Source organism: Mesoplodon mirus (assembly GCF_964341445.2).
Source record: "Mesoplodon mirus genome assembly, contig: HAP1_SCAFFOLD_1425, whole genome shotgun sequence".
Classification (NCBI taxonomy): domain Eukaryota; kingdom Metazoa; phylum Chordata; class Mammalia; order Artiodactyla; family Ziphiidae; genus Mesoplodon; species Mesoplodon mirus.
In genome coordinates, this window is record NW_028294705.1 from 12,718 (window position 1) to 40,603 (window position 27,886).

At 40.2% G+C, this 27,886-nt stretch overlaps 1 protein-coding gene across 1 annotated transcript; it reads right to left on the reverse strand.

Moving 5' to 3' along the window:
• Nucleotides 1–59: 59 nt before the first annotated feature.
• LOC309798026 (leucine-rich repeat-containing protein 37B-like) lies at nt 60–17,856 on the reverse strand (the record flags this gene model as incomplete). Its single annotated transcript, XM_088845591.1, has 5 exons — nt 60–182; nt 3,999–4,064; nt 11,135–11,189; nt 11,735–11,806; nt 17,776–17,856. Coding segments are annotated over 5 exons (397 nt in total), but the record flags the coding sequence as incomplete, so codon positions are not given.
• Nucleotides 17,857–27,886: the final 10,030 nt, after the last annotated feature.

A 27,886-nucleotide genomic window follows, 5' to 3' on the forward strand; every position in this document is an offset into this window, starting at 1 on the left:
TGCTGCTTGCTGAGGAGCTTCATCAGGAGGCCTGTTCTAGAGATGGGGTTGGCACAGGCCAGCTGCATGTGGGTGTCCGAGCAGTCTATTTTCAAAGTCTGGATAACATGAGAAATGAGCCTTTGCACGTCAGTGTTGGGGATGAGGGACCAGAGCTGCTGGTTTAGCTGAGTTTCAACTTGATCACCCGGGGATGCGAGCCCTGGGAAAGTGAAGCCTGTGGGCTTAGAGGATAATTCAGTGACCATGTTGTGGTGCTCCCATTGTGTTTTGTTGCTGTGTTGAACAGCTGGCATACTGTTGTCTGCAGCAACAGTAGAATGTGCAGTGGAGACGTTCCTATGGCTAGTGTTTCCAGGGCCGGTTCCTCCTGGCAGAGTAGCGTTTCCTGTAGAAATAATTGCTTCAGAAACATTTTGTGCAGTATTGTTTTCTGAAGTAGTGTTTTCTGCAGAAGGGTCTGAAAGAGAAAATAATTCTGGAAAAGGATTTTCCTGAGAAGTCACTTCTCCTGAAGACGAAACAGCCTCTCGTGGAGGGGAATTTATGAGACTCCTCACGACAGAGAACGGAGGGCTTGCAAGCATCATTCTATCAAGTGAACTTTTCTTTCTGAACTTTCGACTACCTTTTTTTTTTTTTTTTTTTTTTTTTTTTTTTGCGGTACACAGGCCTCTCACCGTTGTGGCCTCTCCCGTTGCGGAGCACAGGCTCCAGACGCGCAGGCTCAGCGGCCATGGCTCATGGGCCCAGCCGCTCCACGGCATGTGGGATCTTCCCGGACCAGGACACGAACCCGTGTCTCCTGCATCGGCAGGCAGACTCCCAACCACTGTGCCACCAGGGAAGCCCCTCGACTCCTTTTAACTTTGGGTTTTCTGTGGACCCGATGAGACCTAATTTTATGGAAGATGTATTTTTTTTCCAGAATGTGAGATTAATTCGAAGTCCTTAATATTTCTAACTCTTGCCTTTGCATCTTCGAAAACATGAATAGCGTTGGATAAGTCTTTTGATTGGCTTTTAACCTCAGATGGGGATTTTGGCGGGATGGAGGCACAAGGCCTGCCCTTGAAGTACGGTTTCAGGGAAGAGGAGCCTGCGGCCTTGTGTTCCTTTAGGAATGAAGACTCTGCATTGGAGGACTTTCCCACCAGCTTCCTGGGCCTCTGCACCACGAGAAGCTGTTTCAGCTTTCTTGGGGATGGCCTCCTGAGCTTTCATTCTTTGGCAGTGCTCGCCACAGATGGCTGGGCATTCTGTTCCCTCCTGACGCTCTCATCTCCCACTGCTTTGAGGTGCATTTTCTGTATGCCCCTTGAGGACCTTGTTCACTCTCAGCAGCTTTTCCTCTGTACTCTCAATCTTTGCTAGGCTGTCTTTCTGTGGTTGGGCAGTTTCTAATTTCTTTTGAAAGATGTAGCGTGTAAACATGGCACTTAAAAGGTTGGAACGCGTATGCGTGGCAGGTTTTTCTTCCTTTTTAACCTCATCAATTTTTTCTTGAGTTTCTGCATCTAACAAATTTTCCACAAAATGGAGTTCCCTCAATTTGTTTTTATTAGTTGAATTGTTGGGTACAGGTTTAACAGAAAGGCTCCTTGTATTGTTTTTCAAAAGGCCCAGCGGCATATGTCCATCTTGTTTATTTGAAAAAAGAAGTTGAATGAATGGTAATAATGTTGATTCCACATCTCCTAGATTTCCCTCTGAGATATAAGGCAGTATGTAATTTAGTGTACTGATAATATCACTTTTATTATGAAAGTCCAGCTGCTCATTCATGAAGCCTGACAAGCTGACAGCACTGTTATGTGAGGACATCCTCTCTGACTCAATAGTCAGCTCGGTGCTGTTGTTCTTCTGCTGGGCTAGTAACAACTTCATCAACGATCCTCCTGCATTCTCTATAGATGTTTCTTCATCTGTCAAAAGAGAAGGGACTGTTTTTCATCACTGAAGACTGATGGGACAGCCTTTTGTCAGTCCACAGCCAAAGAAATGAGGAATCAGTCAAAGTTTGAGTGCTACTTAGGAGAAAAAGAAACCCACACTTAAGCCTATGACTGGCAACAACAAAATGTGAAAAAGGTCTCTCTTGAAAAAGGGGCTATCTACTCAGAAAATTCTGTAGCGTGAAACATAGGAACTATATTCAGGATTACTCCACTGGTGCCCAGGGGCCAGTACTCAAGAAAAGCCAAGGCTGGAAGACAAATATTCCCCTAATCAGCTGGACTCTCTGCAGACCTACTGTGACTCCTCACATTCATATACCCCATCCTGTCCTGCCTCAAAGGCACAGGAGTGTGAGGCTTCCTCTCTCCACCTCTTCAGTGTGCTTGTGTTCTTGCTGCTATCACAGATCTCCACGACAACAACCGCCGCTAACAGGTCGTCATCTGGACATGTCCTACTCCAACTACCCACTGAGTCCTTTGTTTAGTCCCTGCTTCTATATATCCCAGTCCCCATAACAGAAGGCTCTATACAGAAAAAAACACTATGTCCGCCCTGGCTCTTTGCTAAAATTTGGGCAGGGATCTCGGGTATAAGTTAAGAGATTTGCCAGATTGTATGCCCATGTGGAATGTTCAACAAATCAATGGAATAATACTTGAGGCCCTAAAATGTAGACGGGAAAAAGCAACTTCTGTCAGATGGCTACTTTGCTTTCAATTCATTTTACTTCTAATATTTCCAGCTCTACTTGGGGAACCATCCAAATCTTCTGACTGTGTGAAGGTAATGTGTACCATTGTGTAGCTGGGCTTGTCTTCCAAAAGGATTGAAAGTATTTTTGGTGAGGGTCAAAGGAGGAGGGAAGGGTCATGAGAAAGGAGGAGCAGAGGCTAGCTGAGAGCCCCAAACTGGGGACAGGAGATCGGGGCACTAGGTTCATAGCACTTAACACCTCTGATCTTGTTTTTCCTCACCGGTAAAAGGAGAGTAAAAATGCCTTTTCTGCCCACTTCTGGGGGAGAAGGGAGTAATATAATTAGTAAAAAAAAATGTTTGGGGGAGTTCCCAGGTGGTCTAGTGGTTAGGACCCGGCACTTTCCCTGCTGTGGCCCGGGTTCAATCCCTCGTGGGAGAACTACGATCCCACCAGCTTTGTGGCCAAAGGAAAAAAAAAAAAAAAAACTGTGTTGAAAAATCAGCCATTTTGTCTTTATATAAGTGGCAAAGTGTTATTATTTATGATGTGCTCTAGATCACTGAAAGAGACCTGTATTCAAGCTACCTGGGCATGAAAGCACATTTTGGAAGTCATCAAGTTAGTGCCCATAAATCTAATATATAGAAAAATAGTTGAAAGCCCCTGAGTGTTTTGTGGATAGAAAAACTTGCGATTCAGAGCAAGTTCAGAGCTGGACAGTCAAAGAAATAACTAGCTCTCCCATGCATTAGAAGGGCTTGGTAGCAGCTTCTGCTTATGGAACCAGAAACTCTCAGGCTCCAGATAGGACCTAAAACAGCATCACTTGTACTCTTCATAAAATTGCAGAAACAAACAAAATAAACAAAACTATATTTACACCTGTCTTATAAGACAAAGGGTACTTGAGACCTAATGTATATAAAATCAGTTTACAAACTGTGATGTACTATGTGAATAAGTTCTCATTTGCACAGAGGGCAGCATAGGATATGTGGCCATTAATGTGAATTCCCTTCCCCCTTCCATTCCTTTCTCTGGTTCCTTTACATATGCAGATCAGTTACATTATGAAGCTAATAATGTAACTGAGCTATTCTTAGCTTAATAATGTAACCAAGAATCTGATTTTTAGCAAGGGGGTAATTCTTAGAAATTTAGGGAGCTGGAACTCTGAATGAATGTATTAAAATAATGTAATTACATCATTAGTTTTAAAATGTATCATCCTTGATTAAAAATAAAAAATTAAGTTAAAAATTAAAAATGTATTATCCCGCAATTGAGACTCACCACAACGTGTGACGTCCCTCAGGCGTTCACTGTCACAACGCAGCTTGACTGTCTCACAGACAACCTCAATAGTATTTTTAAATTGGCAGAGGCAGCAGGCCCTCCGGCTGGGTAAGATCCTATAAATGGAAACACAGGTCATTAAATTCGTGGTAAAAGAGTTACCTGAGTAGGTAGAAGAGGTAGGCCAAGGCCACCACAGACCAGTGCAAAAAGGAGTTCTTGGGGCATATGGACTATAGAACTGGATAGGGGCCGGTTGGCCAATTGCTGCCCTTGACTGTTGGAAATAAATATCGAGGAGGAGAGAGGTGCCCAACAGAAGGATTAGGATGGCAGTAGGTATGATATGCCTAGAAAAAAGGGAATAGGGATTAGAATTGGGTGACATTGAACTGCAGTTTAATTCAGAAGTATCTCCTTCCAACCCGAAAGCCTCACTTTGGGTTGAGAGTACACCCGAAGAAGGCAGACTTCTAAGAAGAGTATGAATAAGACCGCACATTCTGGAGTCACTTTCTCAGTTCCTATTTGTGAGGAGTAATATATTAGAAATTATTCTAGTAATAAAAAAGCATCATGTGGCTAAACAATAACAGAGATCGCATTGACCAAATCTGGACAAAAGGAACATTCCAAAGAATAACATTATCATTATAATAAGGTATAACACAGTTAATTGAAAAAAAAGCACATGAGTTCATAATGATACTCCAAATGAAAAGTGGGGGAGCTCTTCTTTATAGAATAATGTCAGCTAATAAATGCAAAAGGAAGGATAGAATTAGGAAAGTGTTATTTTGCAACTATCAATGTAATAACCGATTCAGACAAGGATTATCATTGATGCACAGTTGGGTGAAGAGTTGTTTGAAAGTAGGATCTTCACTGATCCCAAGGATCACCCCACATATTATTTATCAATTACCAAGGGGAAAAATAACTTTACAATGGAGAGATATGGAATAGACCACCTTAATCAAGTGATCAAACTTAGCACTGGGCCACCTCAAGGGATGAAGTATGAAGAATACATCACCTATATAGTATTCTTCCCCAAAATGTTTACTTTGAATCTAATGAGGAAACAGACAAATACAGATTGTGGGGCAATTTACAAGACAACTGGCTTAGACTCTTCAAAAAAGCCAATGTCATAAAAGACCAAAAAAAGATAGTAGGGAAAAATTCTAGGTTAACCGAAACACAGACATGACATGCAATGCCTCATCTTTAATTGGATCCTGTATCAAAACAAAACAGACTTAAAGAATGTTATTGGCTTCTGGCCAAGATGAAGTACAAGGGCCAACTTAACCTCCCAGCTGAAACAAGGAAAAAATCAGATGGAACCTATGAAACAACAGTCTTCAAGAAACGGAACCTCAGGCAATACATTTCAGTGATTCCCGAGGAGATGGGAAATAAATGAAGTGATCCCTATAATTGCCCTTACTTCTCTGAGAGAGTATCCACGTCATGGTACAGGGAAGAGAAGTCCAGACAGAGACTAGTGGGCTCCCTGACAGACGAAATGGAGAGAAGAGTCTGGGAAAACCAAGGTAACTAGAGTTCACAAAGCAGAGTATCAGAGAGAAAAGAAGTGCACAGACAAAGAACTCTGGAGATATGCAGAGGGAGCTCTTGAGAATTCAACAAAGTATGGGTCAGTACATTTGTGTGAGGAATAACTTGATGCCAGGAAAAGAACCACATGAAAGGATTAATAAGAAGAACAACTGGATATCACACAGGGTTGTAGGAATAGTACCTGTTCCTACAAGTCAGACTGGAAAACCTCATGATACGCAGAAAGGACTTGTCTCAGTAGTTGCAAATGATGAGCTCCAGACTAAAGGCTACTTGGACTCCTACCCAACGAACCTTAAAAGCTAGACCTAAAAGAATAAAAGTGTTTTGAGTAACCTAATTTCACCCAAAACAAAGCCCAGGCATTTTACAGGAATAAAAATATACATAACACACAATAAACTAAAACTCACAATATCTGGGATCATATGAAAAATTGCATGCAAGCATGCAAAGAAGTAGGAAAATATGACCCATACTGAGGAGAAAAGGCAATCAATCAACAATAACCCATAATCGATACAGATGTTAGAATGGGCAGGAAAGAACTTTTAAAAAGTTATTATACATGAAGAAAAGTTATTATAACTGTATTTCATATGTTAAAACACCCAGACTAAACCCTGAAAATGTTAAGTACAGGCATGCAAAATGTAAAACAGACCTAAATTGAGCTTCTAGAGATTAAAAACAATGTCTAAATGAAAAAGATATTGCAGGAGGTTAAAGGCTAATTAGACACGGCAGAAGGTCAGTGAACATTAAGGCATAGCAACAGAAACTATCCAAAATGAAACAAAAGGAGTAACAAAACAACAACAAAATGAATAGAGCCTCAGTGACTTGTGCAACAACTTCAAGTGGCCTAATACATGTGTACTTAGAGTCCATGAAGGAGAGGAGAAATATAAAAATTTGAAGAAATCATAGCCAAAATTTTTCCAACTTGGTAAACACTATAAACCCACAAAGTCAAGAAGATCAATGAACTTTAAGCAGAAGAAACATGGACAGAACTACACCAAGGCACAGAAAATAATCGAATTGCTCTAAACCAGCAATAAAGAGAAGAATTTAAAAGGAGCCAGAGGAAAAAATTATACACTACGTACAGAGGAACAAAGATAACAATGACAGCAGAATTCTTGCTTGAAAAATCATAAACGAGAACTCAGTGGAATAACATCTTTAAAGTAGTGAATTGAATTCTATCAAGCTAGAATTTTATACCCACATCTGTCAAAACAAAAGCAAAATAAAGACTATCTCAGACATACAGAAGCTGAAAGAATTCATTGCTAGTAGACTTTCACAATAAGAAATGTTAAAAGAAGTATTTTTAAGCAGAAGGAAAATGACACCAGATTGGAATATGGATCTACATAAAAGATTAAGAATACTGGATACATACAACAATGAAAACCCAATTCAACCAAAAATAAATAAACAAATTAAGAAAAGAAGGGAAAAATCATATAATCACTGCAATGGATGCAGGAAAAGAATGAAAACATCTAACATACATTCCTGATTAAAGAAAAAAAAAACAGCCCTCAGTAGACTAGGAATGGAAGGAGACTTCCTCAACTTGATAAATGACTTCTACAAAAAACCTAACATCATACTTAATGGTGAAGGACAAAGTACTTTCTCACCAGGATCAGGAACAAGGCAAGGATATCTGCTCTCATTGCTTCTATTTGACCTTGCACTGAAGGTTCTAGCCAGTGCAATAGGGCAACAAAAAGAAAAGAGATATTCAGAATGCAAAGGAAGAAGTAAAACTATCTTTATTTGCAGATAACATGATTATGTAGAAAACCTGATAGAAGCTACGAAAATGCTACTGGAACTAATAAATGAGTTTATCAAGTTTGCAGGGTACAAGATCCACATACAAAAAGATGAATTTGTCTCAACAAACAATCAGAGATCAAAGTTTTAAAATGCTACTTATAAAAGAATCAAACATATAAAATACTTAGAATAAGTCTGACAAAAGACTTGCACCCTGAAAACTGTAAAATATTGCCGGGGGAAATTAAGAAAGACCTAACTAAATGGAGAGATATAAAGTATCCATGGATCAGAAGATTCAATATTGTTGAGACATCAATTCTCCCCAAATCGATTTATACATCAAAACCCCAGTAGGCTTTTCTATAGACATTGACAAGCTAATTCTAAAATTCATATGGAAATAAAATTTAGAATCACTAAAACAACTTTGAGAAAGAACAAAGTTGAAGAACTAACAGTAACTGATTTCAAGGATTATGAAGCTACACCTTCAAGACATTGTGATAGTAGTGTAAAGAGAGACAAAAAGACCAAAGGAACAGAATACAAAGTTCTGAAGTAGAGAGAGGTGGAGAACTGACTGTCAGGTTCAAAGGCATTTCAGTGGAGAAATGATAGTCTTTTCAACAAATGATGCTGGAACAACTGAATATCCAGGTGCAAAAAGGAAAAAAAAAGGAACTTCCATCTAAACCATATACAGAAATGAACTCAAATTGGTTCAAAGATCTAAATGTAAAACATAAAACTATAAAACATCTAGAACAAAACAGGTGAAAAATTTTATGACCTTGAGTTCGGCAAGATTTCTTAGATACAACACCAAAAGCATAATGCATAAAAGAAAAAAAACAGATAAATTAGACACCATCGAAATTAAGAATTTCTGCCCTGCAAAAGACACTCCTGAGAGAACGAAAAGATGAGTCACAGAATGGGAGAAAATACCTAGCAACTTACCTATTGGATAAAGGACTAATTTCCAGAATATATAAAGAACTCTCAGAACTCCAGAAAAATATAAATAAAAGATTCAAAGATATACAGATGGAAAATAAGCATATGAAAAGATGTTTGACATGATTAATCATTAGGGATGCTACAGTGAGATACAACTACACACCTATTAAACTATCTAAAATTAAAAATACTGAGCATAGCAAATGTTGGCCACAACGTGAAGAAAATGCAGCTCGCATACACTGCTGGTAGAGATGTAAAATGATCAAACCACTATGGAAAATAGGTATTTTTAAAAAACTTAAACATACACTTACCAATGATGCAGCCATTCTACAGGCAGGCATTTACCCAGGAGAAATGGAAGTAAACATCCATACAAGACTTGTACACAAATAGTCATAGCAACTTTATCTGTAATAGACAAAGACTCAAACAACTCAAATGTCCATCAATGGTCAATACATAAATGGTGGTACATCCATATAAAGGAATGCTATTCAGCAATAAACAGAAATGAATTACTGATATATACAACAATATGGATGAAGATTAAAATAATTATGCTGAGTTAGAAGCCAGTTAGAAAAAAGTATACACTGTATGATTCCATTTATATAAAATTCTAGAAAATGCAAACAGAAAGCAGATCAATGGTTGCATGGCGATTGGGAAGTGCAAGGAACGATGGGAAGGATTACAAAGAGACATTAAGAAACTTTCTGAGGTGATGGACATTTTGATTTTCGTGATGTCTTCATGGTGTGTATGTATGTGAGTGTGTGAACACAGATTACTGCATGTCAATTGTACCTCAAAAAGCTGTTAAAAGAAATGATATTATATAAGAGAGACAATGGGGGAAATTTGAATAGCAACACTTTATTAGGTAATATTATTGTGTAAGAATTTAATGTCTTCAATATTGTGTATTAACAGTATTGTCGTTAAACAGGGAAATAATTTTTAATATCCAGAGAGGAGGGCATGTAGCTGACAAGAGAGGGATCGCAATTGTGGCTGATGCTGTGGGACGCTGAGGAAGATGAGGCTAGAGCAGTGACCAATGCGTGACGGCACGGTGAAGACAGTCATTTGTCAGGTGACCTGACAAAGACGGTTGGAACAGACTGCTAAATGCAGGGCCGTTTCCGCATACTAATCTCACGCAATCCCCTCAACTAGCCTTGTGGTAACAGAATGTTTCTATTAGCTTGCCATATGGGAGGGGGGATGGCACAGTTTAAGGTGCAGTACGTTGTGTAATAAACTGTCACAATAGGGTCCTACAGAAATAGTTTTTTAAACTGCAAAAAAATAAAACTTGACCCTTCCCTCACAACGTATATGAAAATTAACTCAAAATGAATCATAGACCTAAATGGAGCTATACAACGTCTGGAAGAATACGTAGGAGAAAATCTTTGTGATTTGGGGTTAGACAGTGGGGTCTCAGAGAAAGATTTCTTAGATTAAGACACAAAAAAGCAAAAACCATCTAAGAAAAATTGCTAAGGGACTTCCGTGGTGGTTAAGACTCCAAGTTCCCAATGCTGGGGGCCCGGGTTCGATCCCTGGTCAGGGAACTAGGTCCCACATGCATGCCTCAACTATGAGTTCGCATGCCAGATCTAAGAAGCCCATGAGCCGCAACTAAGGGGCCCATCTGCCGCAACTAAGACCCAGCACAACCAAATAAATAAATTAAATAAATATGAAAAATTAAGAAAAATTGCTAAATTAGAGTTCATCAAAAATTTAACACTTCTAGTTTTCAGAGACACTTTAATATAATGAAGATAAGTCACAATCTGGGAGAAGATATTTACTAAACACATACCTGAGAGCAAGGACTATTTCCATTGCTTTTTATATAAAGCACTGTTAAATCTCAATGCAAATATCCAATTAAAAAATGGATTTGAACAGACACTTCATTTAAAAGGATATTTGCACATGAATAGACACTCAACATCATCAGCTATTACAGAAATGCAAAATGTGGCAAAAACCACGAGATTCAACTACACACCTACTAGAAAGGCTAAATTTTTTTAAAAACAAATATAAGGATCAGGTGAAGAGGTAGAGCATCTGCAACTCTCATAGACTGCTTGTGGGAAAGCAACATGGCACAGGCACTTTAGAAAACAGTTCAGCAGTTTCTTAAAAAGTTCAATAGGCACTTAGCATATGATGAAGCAATCCCACCCTGAGGTATTTTACCCCAAAGAAATGAAAACATATGCTCACACAAGACATATGTTCACACACACATGTGAGTGTTTTCAGAGGCTTTGTTCATAATAGCCAAAAAACAAGAAGAAACTCAAATGTGCATCAAACGATGACTGCGTATCCACACAACTAGAATACTGCTCAGCGCTCAAAAGGAATGAGCTACTGACAGGTGCAACAAAACAGATGAATCTCCAAAGAGACTGGCTAAGTGAAAGAAGCCAAAAACAAAAAGCTACATACCACATGATTTCATTTATCAAATATTCTGGAAAAGGCAACATTATACGGACAAAAATCAGATTGGTGGTTGCCAGGGGCTGGTAGTGACAGGAGGATGGATTGACTACAGAGGGACATGGGGGGTCTCTTGGGAGTGCAGAAGTTTTCTTGACCTCAAATGTGGTGGTGGCTACAGAACTATACGTTTGTCAAAACACATCACACTGTATATTTAAAAAGAGTGAAGTTTGTTAAATGAAAATTATACATAAATAAACCTGACTTAAGAAGATAATCAAACAAACCTAAAAATACAATTGAGTGAAAATCAATGTAAGAAAAATCAACTTACAGTGTTTCCAATTCAAGGGTCATCATGAGGATGCTTTCAATTGCTGTAAGTGACACTTGTGCTGTTCCCATGTCTCTGAAGGAGAAGCCCAAACATGCATGATATAAAACCCAAAGACAAAATTTCTAAACTGAAAAAGATACGTAACATGGGATTACTTCCACTTTGGCTTCTTACTTGCCATAGATGATAATTCCAAAGAGCTCTTTTGGAAGAAATTTAAATTTGCATCATCAAATTAATGACCTTGGTGCTGAACAGTACAATCATTTTCTATTAGCCTCACTTCTCATTTTCAATTGCGTCTACCTCTTTTGATCACTCTTTTTTAAAAAAATAATGTACCCCTTATTCCTTTTTGCTTTCTTGGATAAATACTATTCCTATATGCATCTTCATGTTCCATACCTATATGTGTTCTTCAACACTGTTCTCATCCTCTGCTGGCTCTCTTACCCATATATATTCTTTCTTAATCCTTTTCTTTGCCAATAACTCTTATTTTCAATAACCCAGTTAAAATCTAAATTATGACTGTTTAGCCAAAGTACTCAATTTTTGACGAAAGTCAAAAGGAGCAGAAATTATCTCATGAGCCATGAAACTGTTACAATACTTACAAAGAGTTTAATGCTGGCACTTTAAAAAGACAAGAATCTTCCACTGTTGGCAAAGGATTACGATTGAGAATTCTGAAAAATGGAATGGAATTAAAATTATCTGCATTTTCAATTACTTCCATGAAAGTTTATAGTCATTTTTTTTGCGTATGGAACTTGAAGGTTAAAAAAAATCATTTTCTGTCTTTACCTATAAATCTCCCTTAGAATCTGTAAAACACTCTTTCACTGGGAACTACCCAGGTCTCTAGATGATAAAGTGGAGAAGAGAAACAAACAAACAAACAATAAAATAGAAAAAAAGTGGCTAGCAAAGAAAAAATATGCCAAAGTACTTTTCACGTTAAAAACCCTCGAAGTGACTATGCTGGTAGGAAGCCCTTGCTCTGTAAAAAAGTACTGTTTCTAGTGTCCTCCATAATTCAAGGTGTTTTTCTTTCATCTCTACAAAGTTTGAAAAATTTCATGATTTAAACTACCCAGCTAAAGACAAAAATAAGGCTAATTCCTTGGTTCTGGAGCCAAAGAAGAGAGAAATCCAAGAGGAACTGGTGAAAGCCATACTCCCATCACATAGTCCCGTGTGTATCCTGGTGCCATAGCCTTTGTTACTGTGTATGTAATCAACTGTTTACTTGTCACTCTCCTAGATTGTCAGCAACTTGAGAGCAGGGACCACACTTTATTGTCATTATTATTCCTGTGCCTGACATAGTGCCTAATAGTTACTAGGCATTTAATAAATGTTTGCTGAATAAATAAATAACATTTTGTTTATATATCAATAAAATAAACAAATTAATTTTGGGGAACAAAATTTTATTCCAAAATGTTGGAATAGATTTTCTTCATAGTTCTTTCTTTCTTTCTTTTTTTCCCCCTTAGTTCTTTAAAACAAATAAGGGGGAAAAAAAAACAGAAAAGAAGCAGGAAGAAAGAAGAGAATATCTGACTTTAGGTTAACTCTACTCAAGAATTATTAGTGTACTTTTACAGAATATTATAAAGATAATTATCAAAACTAATATCTTTTGGGTTGCCATGCATATGTGATCAGCATTTAACATTTCATCCTCACAGTAACCTTATGTGATATATATATTACACAATTGTACAAATGAGGAAACTGAGGCACAGAGAAGTTACATAACTTGTCTTAAGTCATCAAGCTCGTAAGAAGCAGAGCTGGAGTTGGTACTCAGTTCTGACTCTAAAGCCTGTGTTTAACCTGAATGAAAAAAAAGGGTTTTTTTCTTTTTGAAACATCTGTTACTTTAACCTTAATTTTGACAGCACTAAATATAGAAATACCTTTTCAAACTTCATCTACCCATCTGGGAAAGCCTCTATGAGAACTATATTTTCTCTTTTTATTTATTTATTTATTTCTCTTTTTATTTATTTTTTCCTTAATCATCTCTCGTGATAAATATTTAATTAGCCTATGGCCATTGAGACTTTATAGATTTTTTTTTAAAAAATTGCAGGAAAATCAGTAAAAATGATGGAGGAAGGACATCTGAAAATTCATCCCCGCATGGAAGCAACAATAACAACAACAACAAAACTGGCAAAAATGGTCAGAATCAACGTCTTCTGAACTCTGGGAATTTAACCAACACGCTGGCAGCAAATGGGGGAGCAAGTTATTCAAGGAAAACAAATTAATTTCTGTAAGAACAACGAGATCTGTGTTGCTTGAACTTGCCCTCGACCTTTGGTCTCCATGCCAGTGGTAGCCTTGAAAAACAGCCCACATCCCTGGTACCAGAACGAGCAGCATGGACTGGGAGGTCCTTCAAAGCCTCATCCCCAAAGAACTGTCATTGTTGTACATGTCTGGTGGTCCCCTGGAAGACCTCACTTGAAAGGCTTGCCTTTGACCTGACTGAGGGCTGTCTAGTGAGAAAAGCCTCTGCTCAGGTGGCATTTCTGGAAAACATTTTCAAGCAAATATTTTAACATGGCGGTGGCATGAGGCAATGGATAACAGTTTGGGGCAAAAAACAACCCAACCGCAAAGCTTTAAAAGAAAAGCTGAGGAATGAGATGTCCACAGACACTTTGCAATATTCCAATGTATTCCTGGGAAACTGGAAGACCACAAGACATATTCCTGGGCATCTAGGAGAATAACTGTTAGCATTAATAAATGACTTCAGCAAGGTTGTAGGATATAAGATCAACATTATTTCTCCACACCAGCAATGAGTAATCGAAAAATGGAATTTAGAAAACAATTCCATGTGGAACAGCATCAAAACAAATATAATACTTAGGGGAAAATTTTACCAAGTAAGTGCAAGATTCACACTGAAAAGTACAAAACTGTTGAAAGAAATTGAAGAAGATCTAAATAAGTATAAAGACATGCTGGATTCATGGACTGGAAGATAATCTTATTAAAGTTTCACTACTTCCCAAATCGACCTATGGTTCCATTGCAATTCCTATCAAAATCCCAGCTGACTTCTTTCCAGAAATTGCCAAGCTGTTTCTAAAATTCCTATGGCAATTCAAGGAAACAGAATAACCAAAACAATGTCGGTAAAGAACGAAGTGGGAGGACTCACACATCCTGGTTTCAAAACTCAGTTCAAAGCTACTGCAATCACAGTGTGGTACTGGAATAAGAACAGACATGTAAATCAATGGAACAGAATTGACAATATAGAAATAAACCCTCATATTTATGGTCTATTGATTTTCAACAAGGGTGCCAAAACAATTCAATGTGGAAAGAACAGTCTTTTCAAATGATGCTGGGACAACTGTACATCCACACACAAAATAATGAAGCTTCACACCATATATGAAAATTAACTCCAAATGGATCAAATATCCAAATGTCAGCACTAAGGCTATAAAACTCTTAGAAGAAAACACAGGAGTAAATCTTTATGACCTTGCTTTAGACAACAGTTTCTTAGATATGATACCAGAAGCACAAACAACCAAAGGAAAAATAGATGAATTGGATTTTATAAAAACTAAAAAGTTTGTGCTTCAAAGGACACTTTCAAGAAAGTGAATAAACCTATGGAATGGGAGAAAATACTACAGGTGGGAAGAATAAGATGCAGTGGGGAGAAGAAAAGTATAGTAGTTGCTAGGTGTGACAATCTCAAAATTTTGAACTATTACAAATAAAACAGCCACCCTGAATCACCCCAAAGGGCAGACCCAAGTTATTTTTGCTTTTAGTGTTTATGCCTTTCTAAATCTGAGAAGCTGCCAGGATTCTAGTACATAGCAAAAAGTGAGGACAACACCCTCAAGTGTGTAAGCTTTTGTGTGTACATAGCTATGTAAAGGAAACCAATGCTAGCTGACTGGGGGAGCATTAGGGCGGCTCTGTGACCGCAGCTCAATTTGCCTTCATAGTGTGGCCACACCTCCCGCACTGATATTCTCAACAATGGGGTAAATAATTCAATAGGGATAAGGCTTTGATTTTCCTCTTATTCTCTCTTCGTGCTTATGTTCTTGGTACAATATTGATGTACCACGGACAAGCCAGCATGTGAATGTGCTCTGTCTGGTTAAGTTATATAGCCTTTCTACATTGTAGAGTCCTTCAGTTTCTAAAATCATGGAGCTTGTATTGTTAGATCCAATGAAGTGACTAAAAGAATTTTTAAAAATAAGCCATCAGTCTGGACGTGCATAGGTGAATGAAGGAGAAACACTTTACAGTCAGAGAAAAAAGCATACTTAACATTTAGGATTATCAACCACTGCCGGTTTTCCATAGTATATTTCATTCCTGATTTTATCTGAAAGAGATATGATTACTACCACCATTCAAAAAGTGGTACTTTATAATTTAATAAGCTCTTGGCTCATCTTTGAGGTAGATTTCGGATTTAAAATAGACTACCACGCTGCTAACTACTTCACCTGATATTTCTCAATAACATAGAGGCTTCATTCAAGAAACCTCTTGACTTATAATTACCTGACACCCGGTGATGAATCAAGGTTTTGTGGGGCCTGAACCTCATCTACTTTGGGAAATCCTATCTAATAAAAATATGCAAAGTTATAAATAGAAACATCGCTAGGACCCCTCTCAAGACTTTGGAAGGGACCTATGCAAGTGAGGAGCCCTGAAGCCTAAGGTTCATTGAATTCATGATAAGTCCACCTCAGCTGAGGCCCTTTTCCAAACTTATTTAATGCAGGCAACTTATAAACACCCCAGTAATATGTCATTATAGGTAGTAAAATGATTTAACTCGAGGGTGGCATCTTCCCTTGGTGGCTTGCCTTTGGTAAGAGATGCAATAAAGTTTGTATCTCACCATGGCAAATGTATCCTGAAGCAAATTAGCTTTGTCTATTAGAAAGACTTAGTCCGAAACAAAGACTTACTATACTGTGACAATCTTTTGAAAGTAACTGTGAATGAGTTTTCGGAGTACAGTACTAATTTATTTACAACACCAGATAGCTCTGATTCTTTCACTACCTTTTTCTGTCATTTAAGAGGAGCACAAATTCCAAAGGAACAAGTTGGTGCCTCTTCCATTACAAATCTTTTCTAACCTACCACCCATTTGCTACTTCATCACCCCCCTCCCTCACCTTGTTACCCTGCTGCATAGATGCTAGAATGGCTCTCATATATGTTTTCCAATCAACATCCATATTTCTCCTTCCAGTATGAAAGCTTCTTGAGGACAAAGTCCCTGCCCTATGCGTCTTTGTATCCCCAGCACTTAGTACAGTGTTCACAGACAGTGGGCAAGGCACTCAGTGAATGTTTTGGAATGAATTCATTAATTTTTAAACTGTGATTTATTTATTTATTTCCACAATGTATTGTCCTGTGTTGCCTACATAACTCTAGTGAAACTCTGATTCTTATAAGGAACTCTTGGTGTTCTAGGATGTTTAGGAAAGGTGGTGAGTTTAAGACGTTGTACTGACGCTACTAAAACCTCCTGGTGAAGGGACCTCACGAGCCTGCTCTCCGGTGTGCTAACAAAAGAAAAACCGACCCTTGGTGCTCTCTCCCCAAGGTAGGCGTCAGCAAACTAACAAGGGAAAGGAAGGAGGCCGCTAAAGATAGGCATCTGCAGGAATTGTTAATCCAGCTCCAGACACAGCCTCAACACCTTCATTAACCCAAAATGTGGGAACTGTGTGAAACTGGATTTCTGAACCATAAGACAGGTAAGAGAGTCTTTTCCAAAGCCAGGTGTAGAAGAGCTCTTTACCTTGAGTCTAAAATCGCCTTCGGGCCATTGAACGTACCCACTATCATTTCCTTGTGTCATGAGAAATCAGAGAAGTTTTGAGCTGAAGGGGTGTAAAACCCACACTTCTTATTGAAGAGTAGTCAGCAAAGAAAATATATTGAATTAGGCCGCAGCAAAGTCTTTTCTTTATATTTTTCACACTACAGCTGAACACAAACGACGTCTTTTTCCATACCTCAAAGGTTCCTATTGGCCACAGATAATTCACTTCAGCAATATATGCTTTTTTGAAAAATAATGTTCTGGGTGGCTGGGGAGAGCCCTGTGGTGGGTGTTCAGGAATTCTTTCTGCTTTACCATTTAAAAGAGCTAATGATGGTTGGGGAAGCACCCACACCCACTGAACCACACCCTGCTAAACTTAGTTCTCTGCAGCTCTGTGTTGCATACATTTTAAGCAGTTAGGAACTTTGCACATGAAAAGGAATCAAAGTGAAATTCAAAAGTGGAAGTGCCTGGACCATTCGCATATTGGAGAGGCATCCATGGAGTGGGATTCCATGACAATGCTAATCTGAGTGTTTTGGTTCGGGGCCTTTAATTGACCATGCCAAAGATCAGTACTATGGAAAGTAGAGCCTTTCATATATATGAGTTAAACAAGTCTCTTGGCCTCTTTGTACCTTAGTTTCCTCATTTGAAAAAAAAAAAATAAATGGCTCTCAAGACATACTTTCCAGAATTCATACTGGGCTTACTTACACCCAGCTAACCAATAACTGCATGATTGTTTTTACACACAGTTGTTTACATGTATTCATCTTCTATTTCACTTACAACTTGTGTAAAAACTGCATTCCATGCCAGGCCTGAAACGTTCCAAAGCTCAGTTCTGGGAGTAAATTGCAACCAAGATTTCTACAAAAAAAGACACAAGCAAAAGAATTAGAAAAACAGATATTCTTTCAGAACATTTATCCTTTGGCAATAATTCTAATTTATATATGATGAAACATAACATCACTACTCCTTCCATACACTAAAGAAATCTCACTGTGGGAGATATTATGATTTATACTTTCATGATTATATATGTGGTGCATTAGATACAAAATACTAAATGCTCATTAAATACTTGTGTTAAGTCATCTTTATTTCCCTAGCTAGGCAGCACTATTGACACTTTGGGCTGGATAATTCTTTGCTGTGGGAGGCTCTCCTGTACACTGTTGGATGTTTAGTAGCATCTCTGGTCTCTGTCCACTAGATGCCAGCAGCATATACAGTTCTGACAAGCAAAACTGTCGCCAGACACTACCAAATGTCACCTGTGTGCAAAATCACCCTGGTTGAGAACCACTGCTCTTGATACTGGGTGATGTTGGATGCTCAGCATGATCCTGCTCTGTGCTGGAACTGTCACCTCGGGATACAATGGAGACTGAGCTACAACTTCCCTAATGAGCTCTGGAGGCTGCGATGGGGTCTTCTGCTGGACTGGAGAAGGTTCAGCCTCTTTAGTGACCTGTGGATTTATGGGAAGTGCCAGAGCCAGAGATTTAACAGTGACATTGTACAAGTGTGACTGCTGAGCTTCATTTACCCCATGATGTGCTTCTAGTCGAACTACAACCTCCTTAAGTGTCTCCAAAGGCCGGGCAAGGGCCTCTTGAGGACTTGAAGTTTCTAGTTCCTCAGGGGCCTCTGAAGGCTGAGATGGAGCCTCCTGCAGAAGTGGAGGTGGTTCTACCTCTTCAGCGGGCTCTGCATGCTGAGCCTGGGCCTCTGCCTGGGGTGAAAAAGATTCAACGTCCTCAGGGGTCTGTGGATGCTGAGCAGGGGCCTCTTGATGAGGTAAAGATTCAGCCTCCTCAGTGAGCTCTGGATGACGAGTTTGGGCCTCCTGCTGGGATGCAGAAATATCTCATCCTCATCAGAAGACTCCCTGTCGTGTAGCTTTTGTTTTCCTTGCGTGTGGCGCTGAGAGGCCTATACATATCCCTAAGCCAAAGTGGCCGCCTTCTCCCGAAAAAGCCCTCCTAGAACACAGAAAGGGAAATATTAATTCTGCATCTCCCCTGCTTTCTCTGGCCACAGTACTTTATCCTCCTCACATCTACCTGACTCTCACTTTCCCCTGAGCTTCTCTTACGCAGCAGAAATCAAAAAAAAGCCCCTTGGAGGAAAACACACACAGTTAGTGTTACATGTCACTTTTCATCTCTCTCACAATGTGCTATCTCTGCTTTCATTAGGACTAAATGGGGACCTCAGTCCATAATCACAATGAGCAAAACCACCACAGACCCGGGATCATGAAAATCATTGCATGCATGCTGGCCTTCCAGAAGTTCTCTGTGTCTGTCCAAAATGGACCCCAAGTGTCTCTGGAGAGACATTTCTATGTGGCTTAGCATGGAGCATAGGCAGGATTTTCAGCCCCGTTCACCTTTCTTTGCCCTTGGCCAACTGCCCTCGTGCAGTGAAAACACTGCACAACGGCACTGGGCAGAAACTTGTTACTCCCTTAGACGCGCTTCACACCAGTCCGCTTCGGACTTAGTCGCACATGCAGCATTTGCTGGGGGTGTGGGTGTGGGGAGAAGGCGATTTTATTTTCCTGGCTGCTCTATCCTATAAGTTGAATCACACCAAGTAAACACCTGAACCCAACGAGCAAAGTCATCTATAGCTCTCTGACTTTCACTCTGCAGGCTGTCACTCAGGTGTCAGTGAATTGTGGAATCCGTTTAAAGGCCACGACCAGCAGGGAAGCACAAAATACTCTTTTCGAATACAAATAGAAGAGAAAAAAATCACAGTGCACAATAAGTTTGTTTCAGAAACTACTTATGTCCATATAGTATGTGTCTACTCGACTGTGACATAAAACGTAGCTCACAGCCCAAGCACAGTGTGTGATCAGTGGAGAAGTCCTCAGTGGAAAGGGACCATCTTCTTCTTGGTAATCACTAGCAGTATGACCATGGGGCAAGATAGTTTCCCTTTCTCTTTCTCCAGTTCCTTATTACAAAAGGAAGAGACAAACTAGTGTCTAAAGTTTCTCCCGGTTAAAATTCTATGAGGTTTGGATAAAGGGAAGAGAGAGTAGGGGCCTGAAAAACAGTAGGATGAGAAGGGAAGTTTTCTTGCCACTTTCCAGGAGGGACTCATATGTTCTACCTTTCGTCAGCTTTGAGTGAGGCCAGCCCCTAAATCCCCAACCATGTGGCCCTCCCTACCCCAGAGCCTCCTAGAAGGCCTCTGGCCTGGCCTGATGCCTGGGAGCCAGGCATCAGCCCAGCAGGAACAGGTACAACCAAAACCTCTCCCCGTCCACCCTCTTTCCTTAAAGGACTAGTGAGAGCAGATGAATGTGTGCCAGTCCTGTTCTAACTCAGCTTGGGCTGGGGAGCTAATTCTGCTGATAAATAAACTAGGGTAAACCATTAGGGTAATTAAACGTTCTTCCTGCCTTTGGTGAGGAAACTGAAATAGATGAGCTCTAAGTTCTCCTCTAGTTATAAAATTCTGCTTTCAAAGACCAATATTTACCTTCTGCATCTTTTTCTATCTTCCTCTTTTGCAATTCTATGAGAAGAAATCTGTTTTGAAAGAAAACAGGATCATGATTATCCATTACAACTATTTCCAAATCCTTATTCATTCCTTTTTACTTTAAATCTGATCTATCCAGTAAGATGTTAACTCTTTCAAGGAAAGGAATTCTACCCTGTTTAAGAATCCTTTGACTCTTCCACAGTACCTAACTTAGGGTCTTGCATGCAGCTGGCGATATATTTTATTGACTGTTTTAGATAACGTTCAACAGATAATTCCTAATAAAAACTCTTAGAAGTAGGAAAAGAAAATAAAAGTATCTGGCAGAAACCTAAGCATTGTTTTAAAGTCAAGAACAAGAGTAGGATGCCCAATCATTACTGCTACTATTGAGCATTGTGGAGGAGGTCTTAATCAGTACGATAAGAAAAACGAAGTATTGGAAAGAAGAGACAAACATATCTGCATATGAAACAAGGGACCCAAAAAGACCAAAAGAATCAACTGAAATTTTACTGGAAGTAACATGAGTAAGATGGCTCCATACAAAATCAAGAGATCAACATATTAGCCTCAATAGCTTTCCCATATAACACAACTAACTAACTAAAAAACAGAAGAAACATCCCATTTACTATATCAATAAAAATGCATAAAGCACCTAGGAATAAATTTAGCCACAAATTTGTAAGACCTATGTGATGAAAATATTAAACCTTTTTTGAAGCACATTAAGAAGTACTTACATGGCATGAGATACCATCCTCCTAGAATGTTGTAAAGAGGTCAATTCTCTTCAAATGAAACTAAAAATTCAATGCAATCCATTTTATAACCAAAATAATTTTTAAATAAACCTGGCCAGCTGACATTTGGTAGAGAATATATGTGAGAATAGTTATGAGATGTATGCCAAAGAAGGTCAAAGAGTAGGACCTTGCCCTACCAGAAATAAAATATGTTATAGAGCAACTGGAATTAAGCAGTGTGATATCAGTACTGGTACAGGACAAGATAACTGGATCACAGAACAGCATCCAGATGAAGATAGCATAGTAGACCAGGGAAGAAAGAATAAACCATTCAGTGAAAGATTTGAAAAGAATCAGATCTTCATGTAGGGGGAAAAAGTTAGATCCCCTACCTCAACCACACGAACAAACAAATACAACAAATTCTGGACAGATTATAAAAGTACTTGAAGAAAATCTTAGAGGTGATTTTTACGTCACGAGGTGACAAAGGCCTGGCTAACAAAACCCACCCCACATGAGCCATGAGGAGACGACAGGCAGATATGGTGGCAGACTGTCAACACACCTCCTACTCTTCACAGCCCTCGCCCCCTTTTCCCCTGGACTGTTTGTCTTCTTCTTGTTGACTTACAAAACTCTTGGGAGTTCCCTGGTGGTCCACTGGTTAGGGCGTGGCTCTTTCACTGCTGTGGCCCGAGGTTCAATCCCTTGTCAAGGGACTAAGATCCTGCAAGCTGCACAGCATGGCCAAACCCCACCACTTCGAAACAAACAAACAAAAACTCTTTATGGTAAAGAAATACTGGCTTTCATTGAATTTCAGTGTTTCGAATATTTCCAGTGTTTTTGTCTCTAAGGAGACAAGACAAAAGAGTGGAGGAGGGAGCACCAGCTTTGCAGTCGGGTGAAACTGCCTTCTGCTTTCGGTTTGGCCGCTGGGGCCTTACACTGATCTCCTTCATCTATGAGGGAGGGATAGTAATATCATCCTCACAGGACTGTGGGCTTTAAATCAGACAATATATGGAAAACTCTTCATCTTACGCTCGGCATGAATCAGTGCTAAGCTGGTGTCACAGACAAGATGGTGGAATATATCAAAGGCTCTGCTTGTGGCATCAGGCTCTGAAGGCTCTTTCCCACCAGAAGATTATAGAAATATTGCTTTTATTTTCTTCTAATACCTTTATGTGGTCTTTTTTCACATTTATGGATATATGTTTATTTAACATGAAACATGGGGATCTGCTATTTACCCCCCAAATAGTTAGGCAGCTATTCTATCACCATTTATTCATTTTCTTCCCCTGATTGCAATATTAAAATATGACATTTCAAAAGTCTTAAGAACACAGGGGTCTATTGCTGGACTCTATCCTACTTCAAATAAATATTCGGTTGCATTATTCCTCACTGTGGAATTGACATAACGCCTCACCTCTCTTCCGTTGAACACCATTATTGTCTACCATAGGAAGAACACTGCATGGCCCCTGTCCTCCAAAAGCTTATCGTATAAGTGGGGAGAGGAAATAAAGGTTAGGACTCCTCGCTTTCACTGCCGAGGGTACAGGTCCAATCCCTGCTTGGGGAACTAAGATCACACAGGCCCAAACAAAACAAAACAAAACAAATGCAAGAAGTTAAAAACAATAAAAAGGGGACTTTACAGAAATTCTAAAAATGCCAAAGGCCATATGCCACCTGAGATGTAGAGGGTACAGTCTGGGCAACGGCCAATGACTAGCAAGCTAGTCCCCAGCCTCCTAGGCTCAGAAATCATACTCTTCCTCACCAAGCGAGAACTCACGTCTTCCTGTTGTAGCAGTCTCACTTTATCAATATCACAGGATTGATCAAACATCAGAATGCCAAATTATTACTTGACAATGAGAAATACATCTGTTCTACACACGGGGCATCTGTGTCTACACAGTCAGAGAATTACCTTCTGTGGGGACAGGCCTCCGTGGCACACTGAAGCACAATCACAGAATCGAAGGCTACTTGGTGAGATCAGAATTAGAAAAGGAATCAGCTGAATCCAGAACTTAATGGGAAGGCCTGAGGTAACTGGATCCATCCATCTCCTCAACAGGCAGCCTGGCTAGTGGGCCTGACTCCTCAGTTATGCTGCCTAAGGTGCCATCTCTACTCTTGGGCAATGTGAGGATGGGCACTGCCCATGTTGGTCTCTCCTCACCTTTTCTATGCTTTCACTAGTGACCAACCCTCCTGCAGATAGACACATTTCTCTTTAGAAGTTAGTACATCATGTCAGGTTTGATTCAAGTGTGATAGGCCAGGAAGCCATTGGTCCTTACACATCTCTGCTCAGCTCCATGATGTGCTAACCTTGGTGGTTCTCTCTTGGGGGGCTGCCTTTCAAAAAACTGCTTACCACTTTTGTGAGTTCTGAGGGGAGGGGGGACTACTTTGCTATGGCCCCTAAGAAATGGTGACAAACCTCACAGGACTAGGATCAGGAGGGCTGGAGTATTCAGGGAAGGCTTTACAGAGAAAGATATCTGAACTTGAGTTGGCTTTTCAGAGATTCATAGGAGTTCCACAGGCAAAGCAAAATAAAGGAATTTTCGATGGACAAAGGCACAGACAAAAGTAGGAATGGCTATGGTGTAACTAGCGTATAGTGAGGAGCTGCTTTGGCTGGAATGGAGGGCTGCCATCACAGGAGAAAAGATAACTAAAGTAATGTGGAGTGGTAGGGTAGAATCAAGACTGTCAGCCTATTAAATCAATCTTTTAATGTTAGCAACTGCCTGCTGGGAAAAGTAATCAACCACTATGTAACTGAACAAAAGGTAAACAGGCTAGCTCCAGGAATAGGCTACTATAAATATTTGAGGGTAGCCTGCTGCAAGAGTTTACTTGCAGTGTTTTAATGGAACCTATCTACACAATTCCTAATACACCGGAGAAGAAAGCTGCTAAGTAAACCTGAGGAATTGACGAGATCACACTTTTGTCTTTTAGGCATGCCCTTTTAGCCCTCCCAGGGTGACTGATAGCTCCTTGAGTATGGAGATCCTATATCTCTCATCACTTCAGCCAAGAAGGAAAGAAATCAACAGTAGAATGAGAGTGACTGGTGAGTACATCAAATCAGCATACTTTGTTGGGTTGAAGAAAATTTACTATCATGTCAACTCTGGCCTTCTTATAAACTTCACGTGTCAAAACAGTCCAATAGCTTGTTATCAGGGATCCAATTCCATAGGGATCTCCTGGGAGTGAAGTTCCTTTTAAAAACCCTGTGGGGACTTCCCTGGTGGTGCAATGGTTAAGGATCCGCCTGCCAGCACAGGGCACACAGGTTCGATCCCTGGTCTGGGGAGGTCCCACATGCTGCGGAGCAACTAAGTCATTGTGCCACAACTCCTGAGCCCGTGCATCTACAGCCCGTACTCCACAACGAGAGACGCCACCTCAGTAAGAAGCCCACGCACCGCAATGAAGACCCAACGCAGCCAAAAAAAAAAAAAAAAAAAAAAAAACCACAAAAAAAAACATCCTGGGAATATACTTTTCATTAAAAGAACAAAGTGTATGTCAGTCCTCATGGCTAAAGGGAAGAATCAAGTAGTAGCAGGAGGAAAGGTGGATTTGATTCTCAGTTTCTGGGTTCTGAATCTGAATTAATTATTGTCCTTACCTCAATGAGACAGAGAATTCTAACACAAATCGTCACTACTACAGGTACAGATACTGCCAAGATGAGTTTGTTGTTATAGTCATAACCTGGAACTTGTTTTGTGAGCTAAAAAAATATATAACAATTTTTAAAAACAAGGAGATAGAAGGGATGAAAACTTACGATTCTTAATCCTATTCTAAACGATAGCTAACTCTTCTTAAACTACTATGAAACCCAATCCTTCCAGGCGAGTAGCTTCTATAAGAACAAGTCAAATTGAATGTTATTAGTCTTATCATTAGCATTTTCTTCTACAATTTATCTACAATTTATTTATCTTGTGTTATGTCCTTTTCGCGTCTACCCTAGGAATAGTGACACACTCTCTCAATGAGCAAAGTTGGAGATCACTGTCTTAGCCCGTTTCATGGCTGAAGATAAGATACTGACTAGGAGCCCGTGGTATTCCCGCTTGGGCACGTTAATGGCATGTCCTAAACTGAGTAAAAGTCCAAGTCCCATGTGTCAGGGGTTATCCTCACCTCACTTGACTCCTGCTCTTTCTGCTCACTCTGGGCTTCTGTGCTCTCACTGATATAGTTGTCAGCTTTCCACTGGTCCATATCCCATTCCGCTTTGGACACATTTACTTCTTGCTGCTTGCTGAGGAGCTTCATCAGGAGGCCTGTTCTAGAGATGGGGTTGGCACAGGCCAGCTGCACGTGGGTGTCCGAGCAGTCTATTTTCAAAGTCTGGATAACATGAGAAATGAGCCTTTGCACGTCAGTGTTGGGGATGAGGGACCAGAGCTGCTGGTTTAGCTGAGTTTCAACTTGATCACCCGGGGATGCGAGCCCTGGGAAAGTGAAGCCTGTGGGCTTAGAGGATAATTCAGTGACCATGTTGTGGTGCTCCCATTGTGTTTTGTTGCTGTGTTGAACAGCTGGCATACTGTTGTCTGCAGCAACAGTAGAATGTGCAGTGGAGACGTTCCTATGGCTAGTGTTTCCAGGGCCGGTTCCTCCTGGCAGAGTAGCGTTTCCTGTAGAAATAATTGCTTCAGAAACATTTTGTGCAGTATTGTTTTCTGAAGTAGTGTTTTCTGCAGAAGGGTCTGAAAGAGAAAATAATTCTGGAAAAGGATTTTCCTGAGAAGTCACTTCTCCTGAAGACGAAACAGCCTCTCGTGGAGGGGAATTTATGAGACTCCTCACGACAGAGAACGGAGGGCTTGCAAGCATCATTCTATCAAGTGAACTTTTCTTTCTGAACTTTCGACTACTTTTTTTTTTTTTTTTTTTTTTTTTTTTTTTGCGGTACACAGGCCTCTCACCGTTGTGGCCTCTCCCGTTGCGGAGCACAGGCTCCAGACGCGCAGGCTCAGCGGCCATGGCTCATGGGCCCAGCCGCTCCACGGCATGTGGGATCTTCCCGGACCAGGACACGAACCCGTGTCTCCTGCATCGGCAGGCAGACTCCCAACCACTGTGCCACCAGGGAAGCCCCTCGACTCCTTTTAACTTTGGGTTTTCTGTGGACCCGATGAGACCTAATTTTATGGAAGATGTATTTTTTTTCCAGAATGTGAGATTAATTCGAAGTCCTTAATATTTCTAACTCTTGCCTTTGCATCTTCGAAAACATGAATAGCGTTGGATAAGTCTTTTGATTGGCTTTTAACCTCAGATGGGGATTTTGGCGGGATGGAGGCACAAGGCCTGCCCTTGAAGTACGGTTTCAGGGAAGAGGAGCCTGCGGCCTTGTGTTCCTTTAGGAATGAAGACTCTGCATTGGAGGACTTTCCCACCAGCTTCCTGGGCCTCTGCACCACGAGAAGCTGTTTCAGCTTTCTTGGGGATGGCCTCCTGAGCTTTCATTCTTTGGCAGTGCTCGCCACAGATGGCTGGGCATTCTGTTCCCTCCTGACGCTCTCATCTCCCACTGCTTTGAGGTGCATTTTCTGTATGCCCCTTGAGGACCTTGTTCACTCTCAGCAGCTTTTCCTCTGTACTCTCAATCTTTGCTAGGCTGTCTTTCTGTGGTTGGGCAGTTTCTAATTTCTTTTGAAAGATGTAGCGTGTAAACATGGCACTTAAAAGGTTGGAACGCGTATGCGTGGCAGGTTTTTCTTCCTTTTTAACCTCATCAATTTTTTCTTGAGTTTCTGCATCTAACAAATTTTCCACAAAATGGAGTTCCCTCAATTTGTTTTTATTAGTTGAATTGTTGGGTACAGGTTTAACAGAAAGGCTCCTTGTATTGTTTTTCAAAAGGCCCAGCGGCATATGTCCATCTTGTTTATTTGAAAAAAGAAGTTGAATGAATGGTAATAATGTTGATTCCACATCTCCTAGATTTCCCTCTGAGATATAAGGCAGTATGTAATTTAGTGTACTGATAATATCACTTTTATTATGAAAGTTCAGCTGCTCATTCATGAAGCCTGACAAGCTGACAGCACTGTTATGTGAGGACATCCTCTCTGACTCAATAGTCAGCTCGGTGCTGTTGTTCTTCTGCTGGGCTTGTAACAACTTCATCAACGATCCTCCTGCATTCTCTATAGATGTTTCTTCATCTGTCAAAAGAGAAGGGACTGTTTTTCATCACTGAAGACTGATGGGACAGCCTTTTGTCAGTCCACAGCCAAAGAAATGAGGAATCAGTCAAAGTTTGAGTGCTACTTAGGAGAAAAAGAAACCCACACTTAAGCCTATGACTGGCAACAACAAAATGTGAAAAAGGTCTCTCTTGAAAAAGGGGCTATCTACTCAGAAAATTCTGTAGCGTGAAACATAGGAACTATATTCAGGATTACTCCACTGGTGCCCAGGGGCCAGTACTCAAGAAAAGCCAAGGCTGGAAGACAAATATTCCCCTAATCAGCTGGACTCTCTGCAGACCTACTGTGACTCCTCACATTCATATACCCCATCCTGTCCTGCCTCAAAGGCACAGGAGTGTGAGGCTTCCTCTC